The following is a 22,048-nucleotide window of genomic DNA, read 5'->3' as shown; positions in this document are numbered from 1 at the left end:
CAAATCCACTTCTTCATAATGCTTTAAATTAAAAAAAGAAAAGGACTCATTTAAAACATAAAGTGTTTCCTTCACTCACAACTAAAATTCCCACATTTAGATGTAGACCTAGAAAAGAATACAATAAAAGAAACAAATTGATTTGGCTTTTTTAAAGTATTTTAATAGTTTCAACCTTTCCATTAATCCTTAAACTAAAAGTTCATATCAACCTTTAGAAGGTACATATTTATTTTAAATACATGATAAAGACTTGCAGACTCCGGGCAATAATGTCAAAAAGTAAAATTAACAATCCTTTGTGTCTAAGGTCAATAAAATGTCCCCTCTTTTACTGCGTGGCAGTCGTTGTTATGATGCTTGAGCCGGATCCAAGAGCATCAGTCAGGTCAACCTTTTTCACCTTTGACCTTTGTAGACGCTGAGGATGTAAACCTCATTCTAACGACCCCCAGAGGACTAGGGCAAGTCTCAATCTCATTTAGCAGGTAAAGGTTTTCCTGCCTATCCAATCAAACTTTTATCAGAATTGCTATGTGAGGCGCTCATGACGATACTGTTGTTGCCCCTCCCCAATAGTAATTTGATGATGTTGACACATGGGTTCAAAAGTCTGTGCTAGCATCCTTTATGAAGCACTGTGAGTTTTCTTCTCATAAACTCAAAAGCAATTCCCACTTCTTGCACTGCAGGTCTCAAAATAACCCACAACACCCGTTGTGCCATGAGCTTTTGCTGCGGTGTCCTTTTTCACAAAGTTCCAACACAAATTAAAATTGTCCTCAACAAAGTCCTGCTTACCAGAGGTAAATTGCTGCGCTCCTTCAAGAGTGAAATTCAAGGCCTGCACTGTTCTATCACAGATCACGTCCTACTTGGATTGGAGGCATCTTGAAGGCATTTCGATTTCCTCATGTACCTCACTGACCAAGAGGTTGTCCTTGAATCCTTAATGAGCATCGCCTTAAGGAGGTCATCTCATCTTCCATCAAGTCTTTACCTTGATGCTCAGTAATCCATCCATTCTTTCATATAGACACACGTAGATGGCGATATAGTTCCTCCTTCATAACACTGACTGAACACCTAGGGGGAAGGGAATAATACATGGGATTAACACCAGGTCTTACAAAATAACATGGTGTAATCTGTATACAAAGGAAACAGGCCACTAGAAAAAAATAATATCAAAGTCTCATATAGAGCTTGTATCTAGGAAGGTACTCAAGGCATTTAGAATACTTTTACAAAAAGACAGGTTATTAAAGTTATGAATTTTGGGACCCAATTATGTAGCACCTTATAAGGGTTAACAAGGTGCTACGACACATTCAGCAGCCACAGCCATTATTTCAAACGAGCTGTCATGTTTTGACAATATCAGATATTTACAAAAACAAGTCAGAAAGAAAAACTCTCATTCTCATACATAAATTTAACCAGACTTAAACTAAATTTTACAATTTATTTTTACAAAATTGTATAAAACTAATTATTAACAAATGAAATAGCTTCCATTGCCTCTGCCAAGAAAGCAGGACAAGCAATGTTTCAAAAAGTAACTTTGAAACTTTATCATGATGAACAAATTAATGTTGAAGTTACTGGGCAAAAAAAAAGTGTTCATTCAGGATAATCAACAAGAACAACTTCAACAAAGTTTGCTTATCAGTACACCAGTATTGCGGTGTGTTAGTCACTTGTGGAAACAAATTACCAACAAAAAACGTGCAGTGACCTTTGGCAACTTGCAAAAGAAGAAGATAAAACTGGCATTGTTACTTTTTAAGGCTCATTGTTGACTTAACAAAGCTTTGTTGACAAAACACCAAATTCCACTCCAAAAACACTGCCAATCTCTTCAAGTTCAACTGATTATATTTCATCAAGATCATACCACAAAGTTAAACCTATTACTGGTGAGGTACCCATAGCAACCTTATTTACTGTCGAAACCACAAACAAACACAGCATGCACTATACAGTGTACCATGGACAGGTTCAAGTTGTACAGGTACGTGTTTCATATGCATGCACTGTCACGACTGAGACTCGGCAGTGATGACTGTTTGACTTTTACCCTCAGACAACTCAACAAACACAGGGCTTATGTTATAGCATCTCTAACCCCTTCTTGATAAGACCAAAATAGTCTGAGAGAAGCAACTTGCTGTAAACATGTTGAAAAGTGCATTTTGTTTTTGGATTAAACAACCTTTTCTGAATCAATTTTGTATGGCTCTCAAAGAGGGGGATGTGCCCCTCCGATTATTTTCAATGTCCCTCCCCTAAATGAATTGTATGCCCTCATATACAATATGGTTAGAAATAAATAATTCAAAAACCCAACATTGACAATCAGTTTCTCAGTGGTGTGGGGGCGGGGCAGGAGCAAAACCCTTGCCCCTCACTTGCCCCTATGAGACACAAATAAAAAACACACAATTGAAAGAGTACCCATATGCCCCAAGGGTTGGGAGAGGGGCACTGCGTGTGCCACTACTGTAGTAATACACCCCCAAGGTGTTCATTCCAGTGAGTTGATTAATTCCTACTTCAATATATTATCCTTTATTATATCTCTGTCCAGTTAAAAACATCAATTCATAATGCATCGATATAAAGATTGTAATAAAACAGCTGCGTTGCATGTGGACATAGCCAGTCAAAACAACCTGCTCAAACATTGTCACTATGTACATTTATCACATTCACACTCTACTATGAAGCTAGAATTGTCAGTACTATTGGGTTATAAATACTCCTACGCATTCTTTAAATAACCGATAACATGGCTAGAATAGGATTTAATTTCAACTTGAAAAGGGTTGAATATTTAAGGAGAAAACAAAATAAGCTAAATGTACAGACTATTTAGAGCAGTAAAAGTGATATCAAGCTGGTTTGACTTCACTCAACCTACATGTAACAAATATGAACCACTAGAACTACAATGTACAAGGAGTTCACATAGACCATGGTCCATTGCCCATAGAGATGCATAAAGTAGACCATATATTGCTTAACAATCTCCTGCTAAAGTGCCAAGCGGAAATGGGCAGGACACCAGTCACAGAATGTGCAATTGACATGAGTTGCCAAGATTTGCATTTTGCGATCTGGGATATTATGTGTCAACAATTAGGGAGATGTTTTGAATTACATTCAACATTCAATTATCAGGTTTTCATTTTAATTTTGTCCATCAGAATATGGAAAGTTGGGTTTATTTCAAGGGAGCTTTTGGCAGAATCAGAGGCCACCCTTACATCAAGGTGTGACAAGAGGTGTATAGAAAACTTAAAGCTTTCCAAAAATCAATAGGCTACCTACTCGGCTAGGATTCAAAGAAAATACATTCTTGATTTCTATTGCAGGTCAATTGGGTTCAGAAGCATTCAATATACAGAAAGAATGTTTTATCAAATATCCCATCTCATCTTCCTAGCCATCATTACACACAATTAATGCACAATTCTAGAGAGAATTTGAAAGAGTTTGTGCGAACTTACTGGGCAGACTCCACAAGGGACTTTCATGAGTCCAGCAGACTGGGTCAATGGCTGGATGGCTCGATAAAGTTTGACCTGACCTGGTGTTCCGGAAGACGTTGCACCTGTTCTTAATGAGACTGTCATCTCCACCTTACCATCGTAGATCAGGGTGTTCAAGATGGTCTCTATGTCTTCAACTGCTAATTCAACCTGAATAATAATGACCAAAGAAACTAGATTAAACAATGAGCATCTACTAGCGAAGAAGTGTCCTAGCCGAATAAGCATGACAGTTCCTTTCAGAACTGAAAAATTTACAGAATTCTGAAAATCTACGTCTTATGAATTCTGAAAAATCCACGGCAGTAGAACATAAAGCAAGACAAGTTCTCAAAAGAACACGATCTACCCAGCAATACACATGGTGTTACCGCAAACCAAATATACAAGCATCTTCTGGAAGTCTAAAGAAGGTGGTAGAGGTGGGAATAAGACAGCAGTCTTCTGAGATATGATTCTTTAGAAAAGCTAATCCACAAGGACATTTTGTGAAGATAGAGCCATCAGCAAGGGGGACTTTTGGTGTGAAAACAAGATGAGGTCTGGGCAAAGGGGAAAGAAGTCTGATCAGTTGATCTGGGGAGGGGAGGGTGGGCAAAGGGGAAACAAGTCTGATCAATTGATATCTGGGGGGGGGGTGATTAGATTTTTGAAAATGGTGGATGAGATTACCTAGGTATATGGCAACTATCAAGAATAATACTGCGGTATTCTACGATCTTATAATGATACTAACAATTTGGGAGGGTAATCACCCTTATATACAGCTGAATTGTGAACACTGCGGGTACAACAGGTTTAAGCTGCAGGCAGCAAGGGCACCATTGGCAGCCTGCCACATTAACCCATATGAGTACTGTATATGAAGTCTTGACCTTATTTCGGGGAACCCTACATGTACCCTGTAGCTGTAGCTTATCATGTTAATTGCTTTATGGTTGAGGGAAACAAAATCATACACTTTAACAGGTAATATTCCATTATGTTTTTACCCTTCCAAGGCTAACTGAAAATACATATTTTGACACAGAGCTGTCTGTTTATATTGCTAATCCCATACTGTTAGATGAACTGGAACAATACAGTCATCGCTGAATACAGAATAAAATCCATATTCATAATTCATATCAGAATGATCCTATGTACCATCTGTTTATTGAATTTCATCATTCCCAGTTCAAGGCCTTTATGTTTCCATAGACTAGAAATGTCCAGTGTCCTCCAATGGTGGGACATGATGTTATTCCTTCACGCTTTAAAGCGACATTGGTCATAAATTCGCTTCCATACACCAACTCCTTTAAAGTGTCTGAATGATATACAGCTGCATGTCTTAAAGATGATGATGGTACATGTAAGGAGGCGGTGTCAAGCTTCAGATGAAGAGGACTGAGGGACATAGATGATGGGTTTAAAGGCAGTCAACTACAGTTAAAGTATCTGAATGATGTACAGCGACATGTCTTAAAGATGATGATGGTATATCTAAGGAGGTGGTGCCAGGCTTCTTACGAGACTGAGGGAGGACCGAGGGACAGTAAAACTCTGAAGATGACATGATTTAGGAAAGACGTCATCATTTACATCAATGTTAATATACATCAGGTTTTAACCTTTACTTGATGTAAACAAGGATGGCAATTAATGAAAGACAATCAGTAACGAGGGACGTCATCTTTCTGCTGATTACTGTCATTGACTGACATTTATAGCCTGTGATATCACCTTGACCTAGTTAAGCTGCTGAGTGCTTCCCCCTTCCATACACCAAGAAGCTTGCTCTATGGTGCTTTCAAAATGGTCAGATCCTAAGCCTGATTCACTCTTTCAGAATTTTAAATGACAAGGTCCAACCGTCGATTTCACAATGAGTTAGGACTCTTATCTCGAGTTGAGTACTCGTCCTAACTTAGGCCGAGTCTAAGTCTTAAGGTCTGCATGCTACAGTGCAGGGTTGGGACTCATCCCAAGTCCTAGGATTAGTCTTAAGTTAGGAAGAGTTTTGTGAAATCAACGGCTGGAGTGAGATTGTATGAACTATGAAAACAGGCCTGATACTTCACAGAGGCAACAAAGGCGATTGCCTCCATGCCCTTCGTCATTGCCTTGGTGCCCTTGAAATACTCTGGAGCCAGTAGACAGTCACAATTTCCTCATAAGGTGGCATTTACCAAGGAGAAAATGCCTAAACTAAATTTCTACTGGAGCACCAAGAAAATGACCAGGGGGCACAGAGGCAATCGCGTTTGTTGCCTCCATGAAGTACATGTAGCAGTTTTTGAAGTTGTTTTAGTTATTGCGACTTGGCGTCTCAATAATCAGTGTTGCCTTCAGAAATATATATAAACTGTCCCCTGGGCAGATGCAGCTTCCATAAATAAACCTCCATTAAAAAAATGACAAGGTCACTCTGCCTTTATATTGTTTCTTTCTGATTAATGGATCATTTCAGGACAGTGAATAGAGAGAGGGTATGGATCTTGTTTAACCAACAGTCAAATGCAATTAGCAATTTTTATACAAGGTTGCTAAGATTTTGCGTCAGTGATGATAACGGGTATAAGTGAAGCTGAACATTTGTCAAGTAAATTGTATTTTCATAGATTTTGTTTCATTTCTTACTATCACACATAAACAAACGGTACAAACAAAACAAAAATTACATAATATCAAATTTAACTTACAAAAATAGACTCGATGCATAGTGTTAGCCAGAGGGGTATCTTTTGGACACCCTGTTTTAAATTTGGCCATCCTGTTTTATATGTCATTTACATGTAAATGTGTTGTAAGTGAGCAGTTTGGACACCTTGTGTTTAAGTCTCTGGTGAATATGGAGACCCTTTTACCAAATACTGACTTAAACCTTTATTTGATTTATACAAAAATAAATGCACAGAAAAGCCAAAAACAGATGAAAGAAAACCAGAAAAGACAGAGTGTGGAGACTCTTGAAGGATTGCAAAAAAGCTGACAATGGAAATTCCTACGTAACCGTTACTATGGCAATGACTTTGATTCAATGTTGTAACCCTGAATAATTTAAGATTAAACAAGTTGGAGGCGCGTGGAGCAAGCAAACTGACATTTAGAGCCATATAAATGTCACACAGAGCCTGTGTTAAAGAGGGTTTATCAAATGGAAATTCCTGCCAAGATGTGACTTTTCCCCTGAGTTTTGTTTAAAAGTGGCTATTATTGAACCTTAAAATTGTCTTCTAAAATTAAAGTATAGCTCATTTACCCTTCTGCACTACCCACAAAATATGAGTTATTTGTTTAACCATGAAAACCATATGGGTGATGGTTCAACTATAGAGTAAGGGTTCAACTATTGGGTTCAACTATTGTGGGTGGTCATGGCTTAGCGGTGCTCAAGTTCACTTGACTTTATGATCAGCAGAGTGTGGGTTCGAGTCCTGTCTTGACACATGTCTCCTAAAGCAAGAACTTAACCATTATTGCATCATCCATCAGATTGGATGAAAGCTTTTGGTCCTGTCTTAAATGTTTCTCTTTGTTAAAGTGCCTTAGTTACATGTACCTCATTGGTAGAAATACATGTACACTACACTCTGGTATTGTCATTAATATTGGCATATGAGCTCGCTTTTAGTTTGAACAACAAATTAGCACATTCCAAGCAGGTTAAATATTCTGTCTTTAGAATTTGTGTTCGATGTGGCCCCACTCAGTCAGTCATGCGTCCTGTAGAAAGGGCAGCTGACTCAGTATTCAGGATGCATCATTGATTTTTCTACTAATGTTTTCTATGCTTCAAGTGTTGGCATATTACGATGCGTGCAGTTCTACAGTGTAGCTTTGTCAAATCAATAGGCTGACCAGACTGGAACCCTATAGCATTGTCTGATACATCTAGTGTAAATATAAAACTGGAAAATGATAGCACGGAAATGTATCAACTAATTGAGAGTAAATTTCCAACATCCCCCTAGTGGTTTCAGTAAGGGAAGTTGCCAGGAAAAGGAATTGCTAACATTCCTAAAAAAGAACTATCAGATGAAGGTTTGTGATCAATTTTGAAAAAAAAAATTAGAAGAGATGTTTTGATTTGTTTTAGTTTGTGTTAGTACAAACGAGGCATGGGTCTCTTTTTTATTTTGAATTTATAATAGTAATTCTGGTTGTGTGGCCCAGGACCACCAGACAAGCGAATTTAATCTTTGTACAAGACAAGAACCCAGTGGAGAGAAGACAAGGAAGGAAGTTTCAGTTTTAGCTGTTCAACGGAAACCCTGAGAATTATTGCAGGGAAAACCCACGCAGTCAGACAGGGACTGAAAACCTTATCCACATACGTTGCCCTGGTGGGATTTGAACCGGGGTCCCAGAGCTGGAAGGCAAGGCAAGATACCACTACGCCAACCCGACCACCCAGGTTCTGCCTTGATTGGAACAACTTCACATTTTTATTTTTTCAATCAAGTCTTGTTTTAGATAACTTTTGTATGATGTTAACATTCTAAAAAGATTTTTCTTTCTTGAAACGGTAAATTTGTTGGCCTGCAGACATTTTAACAAAGGCCCTTTAGCCTTAGGAAGTGTGCATCTTCCTTGTCTCTACAGATCTCAATATCAAAGGAAGTCTAGCATTAATTATTAGCACAAACCCACCAGTGTTGTATTTCACATCTCAGGCAAAAAAAAGACTGTAGTGTTTCCCTGTATCTAACCAGACATGAAAACACACCTCCAATATGCTTCCAGCAATGCATAATGAAGACATGGCCTTGGTGGCTTGTTTTCACTCGCATTATGCATGTATCAAATGATATTATAAATCTACTACACAATCTCCAAAGAAGAAATGATAAATGGAAATTAATAAAGCTAAATGGAACTACAATTAAAGCGAGGCCATTAATGTTTTTATAGATGGATGGAGCATGGATGAAGGTAGCATCGAAAAATAAACATTGCATGAAAAACTAGAAATTGAGAGTTTGTGTACAAACTCAGGGTGTTCGGGTGAATGGTCAAATGAGGTCACGTTGTGTACAACATTTGTAGAACATTACAAGAGGTTTCATGTAGTGAAAGAATCTTGTACGTAGCGTTTGTGGTTCTCAAGATATGAATTTTTCAATTATTTACCGTTTATTTAACTTAATGACGTCATCGATGATGTCATCATTCCAAAAAAAGTTTTGGTTTCGTCTGCACACTAAGGTTTATGTTCATGGTAAGTTTCAAGTTCATACAAGCGTTAGTTTTGTTCAACAAGTTCGTAGTAGTTTAACATTTTGTTCAAAATCGCACGAAGAAAGATGAGGCGAATCCCAGCGTAGTGGAATTTGAATTACGCGCGCCTTCAACGGAGTCTGCATGTGTATACACAACCCGTAATGCCCACAGCCACGCAGTGCTGTTTTGTCGTAGAGCATGGATACAATGTAGGCCTACATGAACTACACGCACACACACCCACAATACAATAGTAGCATTCACATACATGAATGGCGATACTATCTGGTTTCTACGCGTAATGAATGGAGGTCAACACAAACGCGCGCTTTTACGACCAGAAGGCAAAATTCAACTGGCATTATGTTTGTGCAAAAGTTTGAGCAGGATAACTGATCTTCAAACTGATATTCAAATTTTGCAAATATGATATATAGTTCTTGAGATATGAACTTTTGAAATTTTGAACTTCCTGTTTCAACCGGAAGTAAAAGTCACATGAGGTCACGTTGTGCACGACTTTTGTAGCTAATTACAAGACCTTTTATATGCACCAAATATCTTGTGTGTGGCATTTGTAGTTCTCAAGATATGAACTCTCCAATTTTTAGCGTTTTTTTGAACGTAATGACGTCATCAATGACGTCATCATTCCAAAAATATTGCTGTTTCGTCTACTCATTAAGATCAATATATATGGTAAGTTTCAGGTTCATACAAGCTTTAGTTTTTGCGAAAATCGCGCGAGAACGTTCGAGGAGAAGAACACGCAGAAAAAAAAAAAAAAAAAAAAAAAAAAACAGAACAATAACAATAGTTGTTCGGCTGGTGGCCGAACACCTAATTACATGGTTTAAATCTCACATCGTAGCTGTAAAACTTTACTATGGTATCCAGGTCCTTATAAAATGCACAACTACGTGTTATTTACTCCTTCAGTGCATTTGTTTTAACAGGGATTGGAATACTTCCAAAGGCAGACAAACACAAAGGGCTAAAAGGTACCAGTCAGTATTAGACAAACACTTATGATTTAGGAACCCTGGATGCCAAGTTCAGGTTTAAAGCTCATGAGTCTACAAAACATAATAGACCCTTCCCATGAAATATGTAAATTGCACATAGCGCGTGCGCACTAACGTTTTGGTTGGCAAAATGAGGGAACATCACGCTGTTTTGCACACGACTAATGGTTGCGTGACGCAGACGCGATTGCGCGTCTGCTCAGTGCACAACTCTATGGCGTTTGCCAATCAACAGGGTATGTACGCATGCGTGAATGTAATTAACATATTTCATGGGAAGGGTCCATTGTGCCCAAACTGTTTGCCATCTCATTGCTATATGTCATAAACTCAATTAAGACCCTGGGATATCAAATATTGGGTCAGCCGCTGAGATTGATTGCATTTTACCTGACACTGATGTTAAGATCCGTGTTTTACCACAGACTTCCAACTTCCTTAGTATTTGGAAAACATTCTGCATTATGTAACCACATTTCCGGAAAATTAGAACAATTTCACGACGACACATTTTGAAATTTGTTTTCCTCCTAATGACAAAGAGTAAAATATTTTACTGTAGTTGTTCTTACTCTATTTCATCTTGGTGCTTTGAATCTATTAATAGCTGGGGCTAATTTGAATCAACATTCAATTCAGGAAACATATTGTTTGTGTGCTTTAAAAATCATTGTTGTTTTTAGGGTTATTTTTACAAAGAACAAGTTTCAATCTCTTAAAATCACACATTTGACGAATGCAATGATTTCATTTAAACTTAGACTGTGTTAGACGACAACCATCCATGTTACTTGACCTTACAAAAACATGAAAATACGCCTGGAATAAAAGACTAGGCTCTTTGGATACGAGGACGTCAGGCACAAAGCAGCAATTTGCATAATTATTTATGAACGATGGGAGAAAGAAAACTCCTAAGGCTCTGTAGAAGACACGTTTGGATATTAAAGGGAAGGTAAACGTTTGGCAATCACTCTTAAAAATAATGGCAGTCTACAGCATAGTATCAAGCATTTTTAGAAACATTTCACTGCAAAGAAATGTGGTTATGCACCGAAATTTAAATCTGACAATCATTACTGTAGGTAAAGCTTCTCAGATTGTGTTTTCTCCTAGGGCTTATTCTTCCATCATGGAAATTCGCTCAGGATTTTCAACAATTACTCAAAAACACGACCACGTTTTTAAATGAAATGTATGGGATATTAGTTTTAGTGTGCAGGCCTGATACTTCACAGATGCAATGAAGGTTATTGCCTCCATGCCCCCTGGTCATTGCCTTGGTGCCCTTGAAATGTTAGACATTTACAATTTCCTCACAGGGTGCCCTTTACCAAGTAGGAAATGGATTGGTGCTCTTGCCCTTTCGAAAATGAAGCATACAAGCCTGATTGGGTACATTTACATTAAGATTAAAACAATGGAACGGTCCCCAAAACCCAAGGTATACTTTGCCTTTAAATTTAATAAAAGGCAAGCAATTTACCCCCAGGACATATATCCATTCATTTCTGCCTCAACAAAGAAGATGGAAATGACAAAAACTCTACACTGATGGATGTGGGATCAGCTGGCATTCAATGTGCAGTGTGGGCAAACTGATGTAGAGATGCAACGAATGGAGTCAGTGAGATTTCTGACATTCAAGGTGCTCTAGGCATAAGTGATGCGAGTACAGGAGGCAATTGACTAGGGTAGCCAAGTCTAGCATGCATGGTGCTAAGGGCAAACAGCTGGTCTGTGCTTAATGTACAGACCATAGGAGTATTCCAGTCAAAACACACACTACAGTGCCTTTAGATCGTTTTTTGTCATAGTAATGCTGATTTGTAGGCAACTTTATAAAGACAGATCCACATGTAAACATTTCAACTGGATACAGTGTCTACTTGATGTGAAAACAAAACCAAAACTGTCATGATATTTTCCATCCATGTTATGCGAGGTGACCAACCACATCTAGCCAAAGCATTCTCAAACAGACACTCAGAAATCTCGGAAATGATTCCAGCATTAACCCAGGCCTGTAGGTTTCGTTTTTGAAAGGGCAAGAGAACCAAGGCACTTCCTCCTTGGTAAAGGGCACCCTATGAGGAAATTGTACATTTCAAGGGCACCAAGGCATTGACCAGGGGGCATGGAGGCAACTGCCTTCAATACCTCTTTGAAGTATCAGGCCTGTGAATTGTTTCTCAGATTGGTTAACAAATTATCCAAACCAATATCACTTTGAAAGGAATCCTTCCTCAAAATAGTTCATACCAACAGATGCAGTTTCCTTTTAACCCAGTAAAATTTTACGTTCATTTATTGTTTGAGTATTTACCAATCTATGACCCTACCTTTAAGGCTTTACAGTTACATTGATTCTGCATGTCATTTTTTGTCAATGTTTATTTCAGGGTTCTGAACATAAAGCAATGTACTTAGGGCGTATCAATCAATATTTCAATCCCGTTGAAATGACAGTCCGGCCGGGATGAGAAAGCAGTCTGTACGCATCATGTACATGTGCCACTTTCCACAGCAAAGATATAATTTTACTCTTTATGGCTGCATGGTATTTTTAACTACAACTATAAATAAACCATTAAAACGGATGACTGATTATGATATGAGAGGGGTTGCTTAAACAACTTAATTGGAACAACAGAAAAGACAGAATTTTATTTTATTTTAATTGCTGTATTCACCAAGAAGAAAAAATGAAAATGTGTTAAAAACTTTCCTGAATGCTACCAAGTTCTGGAAAATAACTTAGGAATCTTTCTTCCAATTTCTAGTTCATAAAAACTACAGATTTGAAATTGTTTTGGATGTGAACAATAAAACAGATAAGGAAATGCAATTCACATAGATTATTTATGCAAGATCATCTTCTATTAAAGCCTGGTTCATACTTCATGCTAATATTCGCAAGTGAGTAGAGCAGAGTTGAACTGCTGCGAATTATTCGTTGCGAATTTGTGACGTCAACATTTGCTTCGCATTTGCATTACAGGAAGTATGAACCGGGCTTAAGAAAGCCAAGTATCACTCTCAAGCTTCTTTGGTTGACATGGCAACTCGTCAGATATACCACACCAAGGCATGGCCTCAAGGCAAACTATTTGACATTTAAATCAAAGCATTAATTGGCAATATGTCATATATTACAGAGTAATGTGAATATAATATAGAATTTATTACGTACAAGTAGAAGTACATGTAGTTGTCTTACACATCGGTTTCCTTGACCATCAAACATACACCATAAAAGGATTGGTATGCCAGGCGCAGGAATTAATTGTATGAGCTTAATATGGTGAGGTATTTGATAATACATGCATGTACGATAACCCCAGAACCAGACTATTTTGAGCTGTGGATTCTTATCACAGCTTGAGAGTAGCTGCTTATGAATATTCAAGATGAAGTCTGAGACATTGAGATAATGAGCAGCTGGTAGGATAACAAACTCTAAAGTCCCTTTCACACGAGAGCCATTTAGTTAGGGTCCCTTGCTAAATTTTTGCATGGTTATACAGTTTTACAAAATGTAACTCGTGCGAGAGGACGACAATTTATGTGCTGTCCAAGGTTTCTTGTAAAAACTTGTACTCAAACAACTACTACATTCTAAAACCATGCTAAAATTTTAAAAGCAAGGGTCCATTGTTAAACTGCTGTCGTGTGAATAGATCTAAAGATCAATCTCACAAACAATCTTCGTTCAGAGACAAGTCCAGGGCAACTTGAAAGTAGCTGCTTATGAATATTCATGACACAGTCTGAGACATTGATTTAATGATCAGCAGGGAGGTTAACAAACTCTAAGATCAATCTTACAATGTTCATTCAGAGACAAGTAAGTCTAGAGCAGGAAAATGTCATGTAGGTTATAAATTTCTTATATATTTGTACCCAAATTGAGAAGCTAAAAATAAATATGCGGCTCAGGACTAATGTCAGTAGTAGTGCAATTTGTATAGATTTCATTAAAAAATTTGCTTTGCATAATTTGGGGCTGTCCTTGTAGATTGGGTGAAATGACCAAGAGTTGTCTCCAAAGTAATTCATTCATTTTCTAAGTTAAAATAATATTGTAGATTCTGATATGACACTTCAATTATATGATACTGCAAATATAAATGTAGCAAAATAAAACAAAACTGTCAAATTTCAAATCAAATTTCCAGAATTTGCAGATGCAAAATTACAGGACAGACAAACTAAATGAAGAATGACAGGAGACCTGGCTGTAGAAATGAATAATGAAACCAGACAATGACAAATACCTAGAGTATGAGATGTTGTTCAATTTGATTTGGGTGACAAGTTCAGACCCTCCAGAGTTGGCCCACCTGACCCCCATTGTTCCAAATTACCCTGATCATGACAGAGCTGTTATAGAGGAAGTCTATATGAGTCAAAGGGTGTCCTTGGGGCCTAGCTGGGGGTAAGATGGGGGTCAGTCTAAGGTCAATAGTTTAGAGCAGGTGGTATGTGGGTTACAATGTCAAGGTAAGAAAGGTCAAGATACTCCATGTTTGTCTGGGATTTAATGACATGACAAGTTTGATCTGTGGTATCTGTCTTTATACTACCACCATGTGGAGTATTTTATACTGCAAGGCATTACTCAACGATTTCTGAACATTAAGAGTAGTCATACATGTACTTGTATTAACCCTGAACAAATTGGTCATTTCTTTTGGCGAGGTTTCAATTGTGGTAACTGTCATTATAAAACCAAATGGAGAATTTTATACCCAGTACATTACACAAAATGGACAGTGAACATTAAAGGCAGTGGACACTATTGGTAATTACTCAAAATAATTATTAGCATTAAACCTTTCTTGGTAACGAGTAATCAGAAGTAATGCAGTTTTCGAGAAAGAAGTAATTTTCCATGAATTTGATTTCGAGACCTCAGATTTAGAATTTGAGGTCTCGAAATCAAGCATCTGAAAGCGCACAACTTCGTGTGCTAGGGTGTTTTTTTCTTTCATTATTATCTTGCAACTTCGACGACCGATGGAGCTCAAATTTGTACAGGTTTGTTATTTTATGCATATGTTGAAATACACCAACTGTGAAGACTAGTCTTTGACAATTACCAATAGTGTCAAGTCACCAACTGTGAAGACTAGTCTTTGACAATTACCAATAGTGTCAAGTGTCTTTAAGGGTGTGTCAGACACGTACTTTAGGAATGACACCCGTGTAGTTTAGTAATAACACCCCCCCCCCCCCACCACCAACTGAGTAATTTCTATCCCAAAACCTCCTTGATATAGAGATGGTAATGGTAGTGAGAATCCTTTGAAGCATTTCATCTGTAAATGCTCCATTTAATTAAAATCAATTAAATTCAACAGAACATTTATTTCCACATATGCACAAGGAGGCATCATCCGGCTTGTGATGGATGTGCCATAAACAATTCAAAACAAAATATAACAGGATAAACAACATAAATGGAAGAATAAAGAAATAAAACCTTTTAACCTGAGATTAGTTTTCTGAGGGTTGGTGTCGTTGGCCAGAGAAATGGTTGGTACTCGCTGTCACATTGCTGAAGGTGGATGGATTTGACATTTTTGTAACAAAAACAAAGTGAATTTTTTTTGCTGTATTCTCAACTATTAGTACTGTATTCAGCCGGCACTTTCACATGTTACTTTTATTGTATCTTTCTTAATAGTTTTGCCAATAATCAGCATTATATTGACCCAAAAAAAACCTATCTATGGCCCTACCTTTAAACAGTGTGTTGGGAGTGTATGTCAGAAATGAAGCAACATCCTGCATTATGTCTAGCTGAATGTTTCTATTTATTCACTAAAATATTCTTAACTGTCAACACAGATGCACTCTTTTTCTAAGAAATCTACCAACAGGTGTCTAAATAATTATTATTATAGATTTTATGACTGTGGGTTTTCAATGGCGTTCCAAGTTAATATTGTCAACTTTAATTTCCTTGTATTGAACTCAACTGTTCTTTCTAAAGTAAACAAAGTTAGTTTTTGAGTGTGGCTACGTGCACGTTGCGAACATACTTCAAATACAAGGAAGCAAAGGGTAATATATCGCACATTGGATGTTTGACAAACTAGAATGGGTATTTCAGTATAGAATAATGTCAACAAAGGAAGTTGTGTCCATAACCTTCAATATAATTCATGACTTGCAATTCATATCCTTGGTCTAGTTCAAACAATGTCCTGTTTAAAGTCGCCAGGTAACTCCATGTGTGTTTTATTCTAGACAATTCAAGTATTGCGCTTTTTTTATTTTATGTTGACTTTTGAGTCTGGTAAATGTATTTCACTTCTTTGAAAGAGTATTGAAAGAATGACCCATAAGATCAAAGAAAAAAACTTAATTGTGATACTGTATGGTAAGTTTTTCTCATTGATTCTGCTCTTGTAACACATTTTCTGGTCCAGTAAAGCTACATGCCCTGCGGTCTTGTGGCTATTTCCACTTAATTTGAGCCCTGCTTTTTCCTACAATAGGAACGGAAGTGTAGGTCTTTGTACGGGTACAAAACTGAGCTGAAGCAAAAATTATCTCAAACTTTGAAAATATCTTTAAAGACACTGGACACTATTGGTAATTGTCAAAGACCAGCCTTCTTACTTCATCACCACGTGATGGCATTGCTCCTTGTATGGCCTTTTGTTTATGAAAAACCATAACAGATAAAATTGAGAGCTAACATTGTTTGTGATGTCAAAAATGATATTATAGTTGTTAAATGACTATCAAATCCCATACCATCCCAACCAGATGTTTGAACTATTCAACTTGATGGTCTAAACATGAATAATTCACTGATACAAACTAAAGTACAATATTTTCAATAATGTATTTTTTTAACGCACGATGCAATGAAAGTATAAATATAGAAATTCACGACGTGATTGTAAAAACAAAGCTATGGGCCTACAATGTTTACACCGTGATGGTCACAAAATGTGGTGTAGTAAAAACGTTGAGACAACGTAGCTGTCACAACTTGAATACAACGAACGTAAAGACAATTTGATCAACGACTTAAATGTTAAGTTTTAATGTTGCCAAAATACAACATTAAGACAAATTGACTGCCTCATTGTACTACTTTTTAATAATACCAAAATACACTGTGCAAGCAACGTGACTAATCATTTATGTCATTATAACCAAGTAGACTAACTAGTTCTGAAGTTAGCACTGCTAAAAATGGTATTCTTGAAATAAGAAACACATCTTATTTCGAAAAAATATTTCTTGGCGTGACACAAATCAAATAAATCATCACCTAAGCTGTGATATGATAGGATCTGACTCTTTTATACTAGCTAAGTAGGACCATAGAATTTTAGGAGGTCACAAATGTATGTACAAATCAAATGGGTTTTTGAACGGACGGTACAAATAATAAGAAAAACAAAAAAAAGATTTCTATGTAAACAATTGCTGTTCCAACTATTATGTTGAAACAGCTAAATAAACAAAGTCTCAACTTTTCTGAACCACTTATAAATATCCTATTGATACTTTTAATGAATGCCCCCTTATGCAGCCAGCTGTACAATTGGGGGCAGGGGGGGGGGTGACTAAGCCCATTGTCTGTGCAAGCAAACAAATCAATTGACAACTACAGCAAGCAGAATAATGGGACAACAACTTTTCAAGCAGTCACCTTCTGATGACCTATAATATTGGATTTTGATTCTGGACAACACTCTCAGACTAACAGTCACCAACAGAGGGCGGTATTCACATTCACCCACAATAGAACTGTTTAATATTATCATGGAAGGGTCCTCTCTATATAGCATTCAACCTTGTTTTCTTAGCTTTTCAATAAGAAATCATCATATTGTGATACAGGCATAGAGCTTTGAGTTTACACAAAGAGAACAATACCATGAAGGTGACAAAAGAAAAATTGATAAATTCTGGTTGTGAAGCCAATAATTTTCAATCGAAGTATCTTTACTAACAAGAAGCAACAAGCTCTTACCTTACTAATCCCAAGTTCACGGATAAACTTCCAGACATCATCTGAAGATCCGTAACATTGATTCCTTCTTAAGATCGGATCCAGATTGGATTCCGAGGCTAGGTCCGCCTGGAATAGTCAGAAATAAATACAACTCAGAGTTGTTGAAAGAAGGCAGAGTAAAATTGGCCACTTACTCTTGAGAAACATCACATGTCTAGGATTACACGGAGACCACAGCCTCTGATGCCCTGGACTTGGCATTGGTGTTGGTGCCCCTTCAAAAGTTTCTCATAGACCTTTAGATTTTCCAATATGCAAAATGAAAATGGCCTTGCCCTCATAAATATGAAGTTTCAGGTCCGACATCATGAAATGCCATCACTCAAAAAAGATCAACAAAATTTCACAACAAACACTTTATTTATCAGAAAATATCATGTTTACAACAATTTTATTTTATGCAGGCCTGATACTTCATAGAGGCAGCAGAGGCAATACACCGATCCTTTAGGCTCCGCCCACGACGCACGTGTGAGCAAGAACACGTGAGCCTCTCCAATGCCATTGTGCACAACTCTGCCGCGCGCGACAAGCATACGCGCACGCATGTCGGACTTTTATAGTGTCAGACTTTTGGTTGTGCAATGGGTTGTGATTGGTCATACGCAATGGGGCGGAGCTTAATAGATCGGTCTATAGTCTCCATGCCCCTCGAAATGTTTAATTTCAAATTGAAGTTTCCCTCATACAGGTGACCTTAAAAAAAACTACCTATACCTTACAAAAACAAAGTATCAAGATTTTGATTTGAGTGTTGTTTCTACGGATTATCAATAAACTTACTTTCTGTTGTAAGAATTTATAACACTGCTGGTTGAGAACTTCCACAAACTCCGACTCGAAGTCTTGATCACTATACCAGGCTCCACCGGTAACCGATCGGTCTGGCTCCAAATTGAAAAGCATATAAACTTTACGCTTTGAGGCCTGAAAATAAACAGATGATGAGAAATGTTACAAATATTTAGGGTTCATTTATGTCAGAAAATCAGACCCAGAATTCATTTTTTTCAATACTGATACAATAAGTGTTTTAACATTATTACTACATTTGTATGCAGCGGCATACAAGCATTTCTGATTATTTCTACCTTTTATTGACTGAAAAACCCAATAAATGATAATTAAATTCATCTAATAAAATTGGGCGGTCAGGTTGGCCTAGTGGTATCTTGCCTTGCCTTCCATCTCTTGGACCCTGGTTTGAAACACGCTGAGGACACTTGAGTTTTCAGTCCCTACCTGACTGCGTAAGTTTTCCCCAGAATAATTCTCTAAGGTTTTCCTCAATCATCTTAAACTGACACTTCCTTCCTTGTCTTCTCTCCATGGGGTTCCTGGCTAGTTTAGTGATAAGTTCACTTTTCTGAGAGTCCTTGACTTAATAACTTGATTAACAACCAGATCAAATGAAATAAAATGAATTGAAAAATACAAACTTACCCCAACAGATTTAACAGCCTTAATAAGACTGCGACTTTCCAACGTCTTCAAGATCTTATTGAGTTGTGTAAGAAGGAGATTGCTTCGTAGACGAATATCTCTGATCCAGATGCCTTTATTTCCTGCATCCTCAATGATCTGATATATCAGTCTCTCTTGGTTGTCAACTCCTTTCACTTTACTACAAAGATACAAGACAATTATGTTATGAGATAAGATGCCTTCAAAAGTAACTGCACTTTTAATCAATAGTTGTCTTAACAACATAATGTTAGTTTTGTGTTGACCAAGAAAAAATTGACTAGACAGAACAGGACTTGAACCTGAGACCGCCTAATTAACGTGCCAGCACTCTACCGCCTGGGCTAAGTATTAGAGCCCTAATGTTGACGGTCGCCCTATTGTTAATATTGTTGTTCAAAGGATGCCAGTCAGTAGTCATACACCTGTGAGAACTTCTCTTCTGTGAGAACTTGTCTTGCTATGTAGATTATAGCAAGACAAATTCTAAAAAGAACATAATCTACCCAGCAAGTACACACATTGTGTTAGTGCAAACAAAATATGTTACAACCTCCATCCCATGTTTATTTACTCACCTAATAGAGGATGGATCTTTCAGACGATACAACAATTCAGATCCATGCTTCACAAGATCTATCTGCCCCTGGTAAGACACAAAGCAATCACTACATGTTAAAATGATTCCTAACTCATACCAAATAATGAGTTCAATGCATTAAGACATAGAAATCCATTTTTCATCAAGTTTCAGGGAAAATAACTCATTGGCATGCCTGAATAATTTTAGTTTTTATTGTTCTGACTTTAAATAAATCCATGAGTCTTTAATCTTTTAGAGCGAGTTTTTGAATTGGATGAAAAAACTGCAGACTTCTTTTATTTGAAGATAAAGTCAAAAACCATTCACTGTAATTGTTTCCTCTTCAAGAAAGTAATTTTTAGACTTGTGAACAAGGCGTTAACTGTGTTTGACTTTCGGCTCTCACTTGACTTTACTGCTATTGCACAAGACTGCTGGCTCCAAACTACTGCTGTCATCATGAGAGCAGAAGTGTCACAGGAGCAGTAGTCTTTGGAGAGTTAAGTCATGTGAGAGCCATTACGCTAACGCCACTGCAATTTAACGACTTGGCATCAAGTTTACTTGGCTACCAACACTCAGACTGTTTCAATAGACCGCTTGCAATAGACCGATCCATTAGGCTCTGCCCATGAAGCACGTGTGAGCAAGAACACGTGGGGCTCTCCAAAGTCTTTCTGCACACCTCTGCCGCGTGCACCAAGATACGCGCACACATTTCTGACCTCATTTGTCGGACCATCGTTGCGTTGTGACTGGTCATTACGCAATGGGGCATAGCTTGGTGGATCGGTCTATTGGCCGACAATGTTGTCACACAATTGTAACCTGCATACATGTCACACTATGCAGGACTCTCAGCCATGGATAGCTCTTCTATCACCTCAGTGAGGGGACTGTTATGGGCTTGTGACAAGGGGTTATTAAGCAGAGACTGACGATGCTTACTTACCAGTGAGAGTAATCTGTTGATGGCTTTAACTCTCTGTTGAGCGTCAATATGAGGCAACTGGTCCTTAATGAAAGCATCTGGTACACCCTTAGCTTCTTCTTTACACATATCGAGAATCCTGTCGAGAAAAATGAACAAGAGAGAGAATTGACTTTATATAGGTCTATTTACGCATTAGCTCTTTTGTATAAAATTAATAAGCGTGTAGCACCTGAGAGTGAGAGGGTGCATGCAAACTTTGTCAGATTCTAGTCAAAGTGTGCATGTGTAGTACCCGCCTAATGAAGCTCGCTTGCTGCTTAGCTGCTGTAGCTGTGACATAAAACACCTTATTGAACTCTATTCGCACCCGCACGACACCAGTGACGCATTTTGAGATCCATTTAGGAAATTTTTCAGGCAATTTGAAAAGGATTTTCTTCTGCAATACTTTTTTAACACTAACACTGGTTAGTAATTTCTCAATTTCAGCACCCAAAATACTCCCGGCAGAGGAGATGCGCCAATCATTGCCAATATTGGGCCAATGTCTTGGCTTCTGCTGCCTACTGTACTGGTGTCACAGTGAGCAAAGAATATCGCCTCATCATGCTTGCACACCTTTTATTAACAATGAATAATAACTAAACTACCAACATCATCGATCATCATGCCAACAAAATTAGTTCATACATGTAATGTAGCCTGTAGGCTTTTGTTTAATTATTTTATTTGGATTTTGAAGAAAAAAGTAAATTTACTCTCCACAATAATAATACGTGGTAGCGATAACCGGTGACAAATCCTGTTCAAGTGTTGGTGTTAATGTTGGAGCTTGTCCATTTACCCCATTACTTTAACTAATTAATTGGCCTATTTATGATGATTGAAAGTTGATGAAGGGTGGAAAATGAAAAGTGATGATGAATCCTGAACTGAATACTTACCGCTCTTCCAGATTCATGGCATCTGCCACTTCCTGCTTTATAACAACGTTATCCGAAGCCATTGTATTGTAATTTGTACTACAGATTTGACCTTTAAATCCCTTGTTTTTCGTTGAGCTGAAATAAAGTTACATTACAAAATTTTAAGCTGAAAGAAGGCCTCCTTTTCCTAAAGAAAATTCCAGTAACTTTTGTACCGACCACATCAACAAACACACATGCTATTTCCCTGGTATTCGGACAGGTTGCTTCAAAACTACGGCAGTAGAGTGGTAACCAGTTTAGTTATTGGAGG

At 37.7% G+C, this 22,048-nt stretch overlaps 1 protein-coding gene across 1 annotated transcript; it reads right to left on the bottom strand.

Annotated features, from left to right (window-relative positions):
• Positions 1-6: 6 nt before the first annotated feature.
• Positions 7-21,990, bottom strand: LOC139941616 (DNA-directed RNA polymerase III subunit RPC6-like). Its single transcript, XM_071938201.1, has 8 exons — positions 21,754-21,990; positions 20,828-20,945; positions 19,871-19,938; positions 19,272-19,452; positions 18,612-18,755; positions 17,787-17,894; positions 3,513-3,704; positions 7-1,086 (listed from the first exon to the last, which is right to left on the bottom strand). Exons 1-8 carry the CDS (start codon positions 21,813-21,815, stop codon positions 1,009-1,011), a joined length of 951 nt encoding a protein of 316 aa, XP_071794302.1. The 5' UTR covers positions 21,816-21,990; the 3' UTR covers positions 7-1,008.
• Between the last annotated feature and the right edge of the window lie 58 nt (positions 21,991-22,048).

This window comes from Asterias amurensis, chromosome 1 (assembly GCF_032118995.1).
Source record: "Asterias amurensis chromosome 1, ASM3211899v1".
In the NCBI taxonomy this organism is placed as follows: Eukaryota; Metazoa; Echinodermata; class Asteroidea; order Forcipulatida; family Asteriidae; genus Asterias; species Asterias amurensis.
This window is presented reverse-complemented; position numbering and strand designations above follow the sequence as displayed.

Excerpts from the sequence above, each read along its gene's own strand:
- LOC139941616 (XM_071938201.1), bottom strand. The coding sequence starts at position 21,815 with ATGGCTTCGGATAACGTTGTTATAAAGCAGGAAGTGGCAGATGCCATG. Across the intron at positions 20,946-21,753 it reads GCCATGAATCTGGAAGAGCG|GATTCTCGATATGTGTAAAG; the intron begins GTAAGTATTCAG and ends TTTTCTCGACAG. Across the intron at positions 1,087-3,512 it reads TCCCTTGTGGAGTCTGCCCA|GTGTTCAGTCAGTGTTATGA; the intron begins GTAAGTTCGCAC and ends CCTTCCCCCTAG.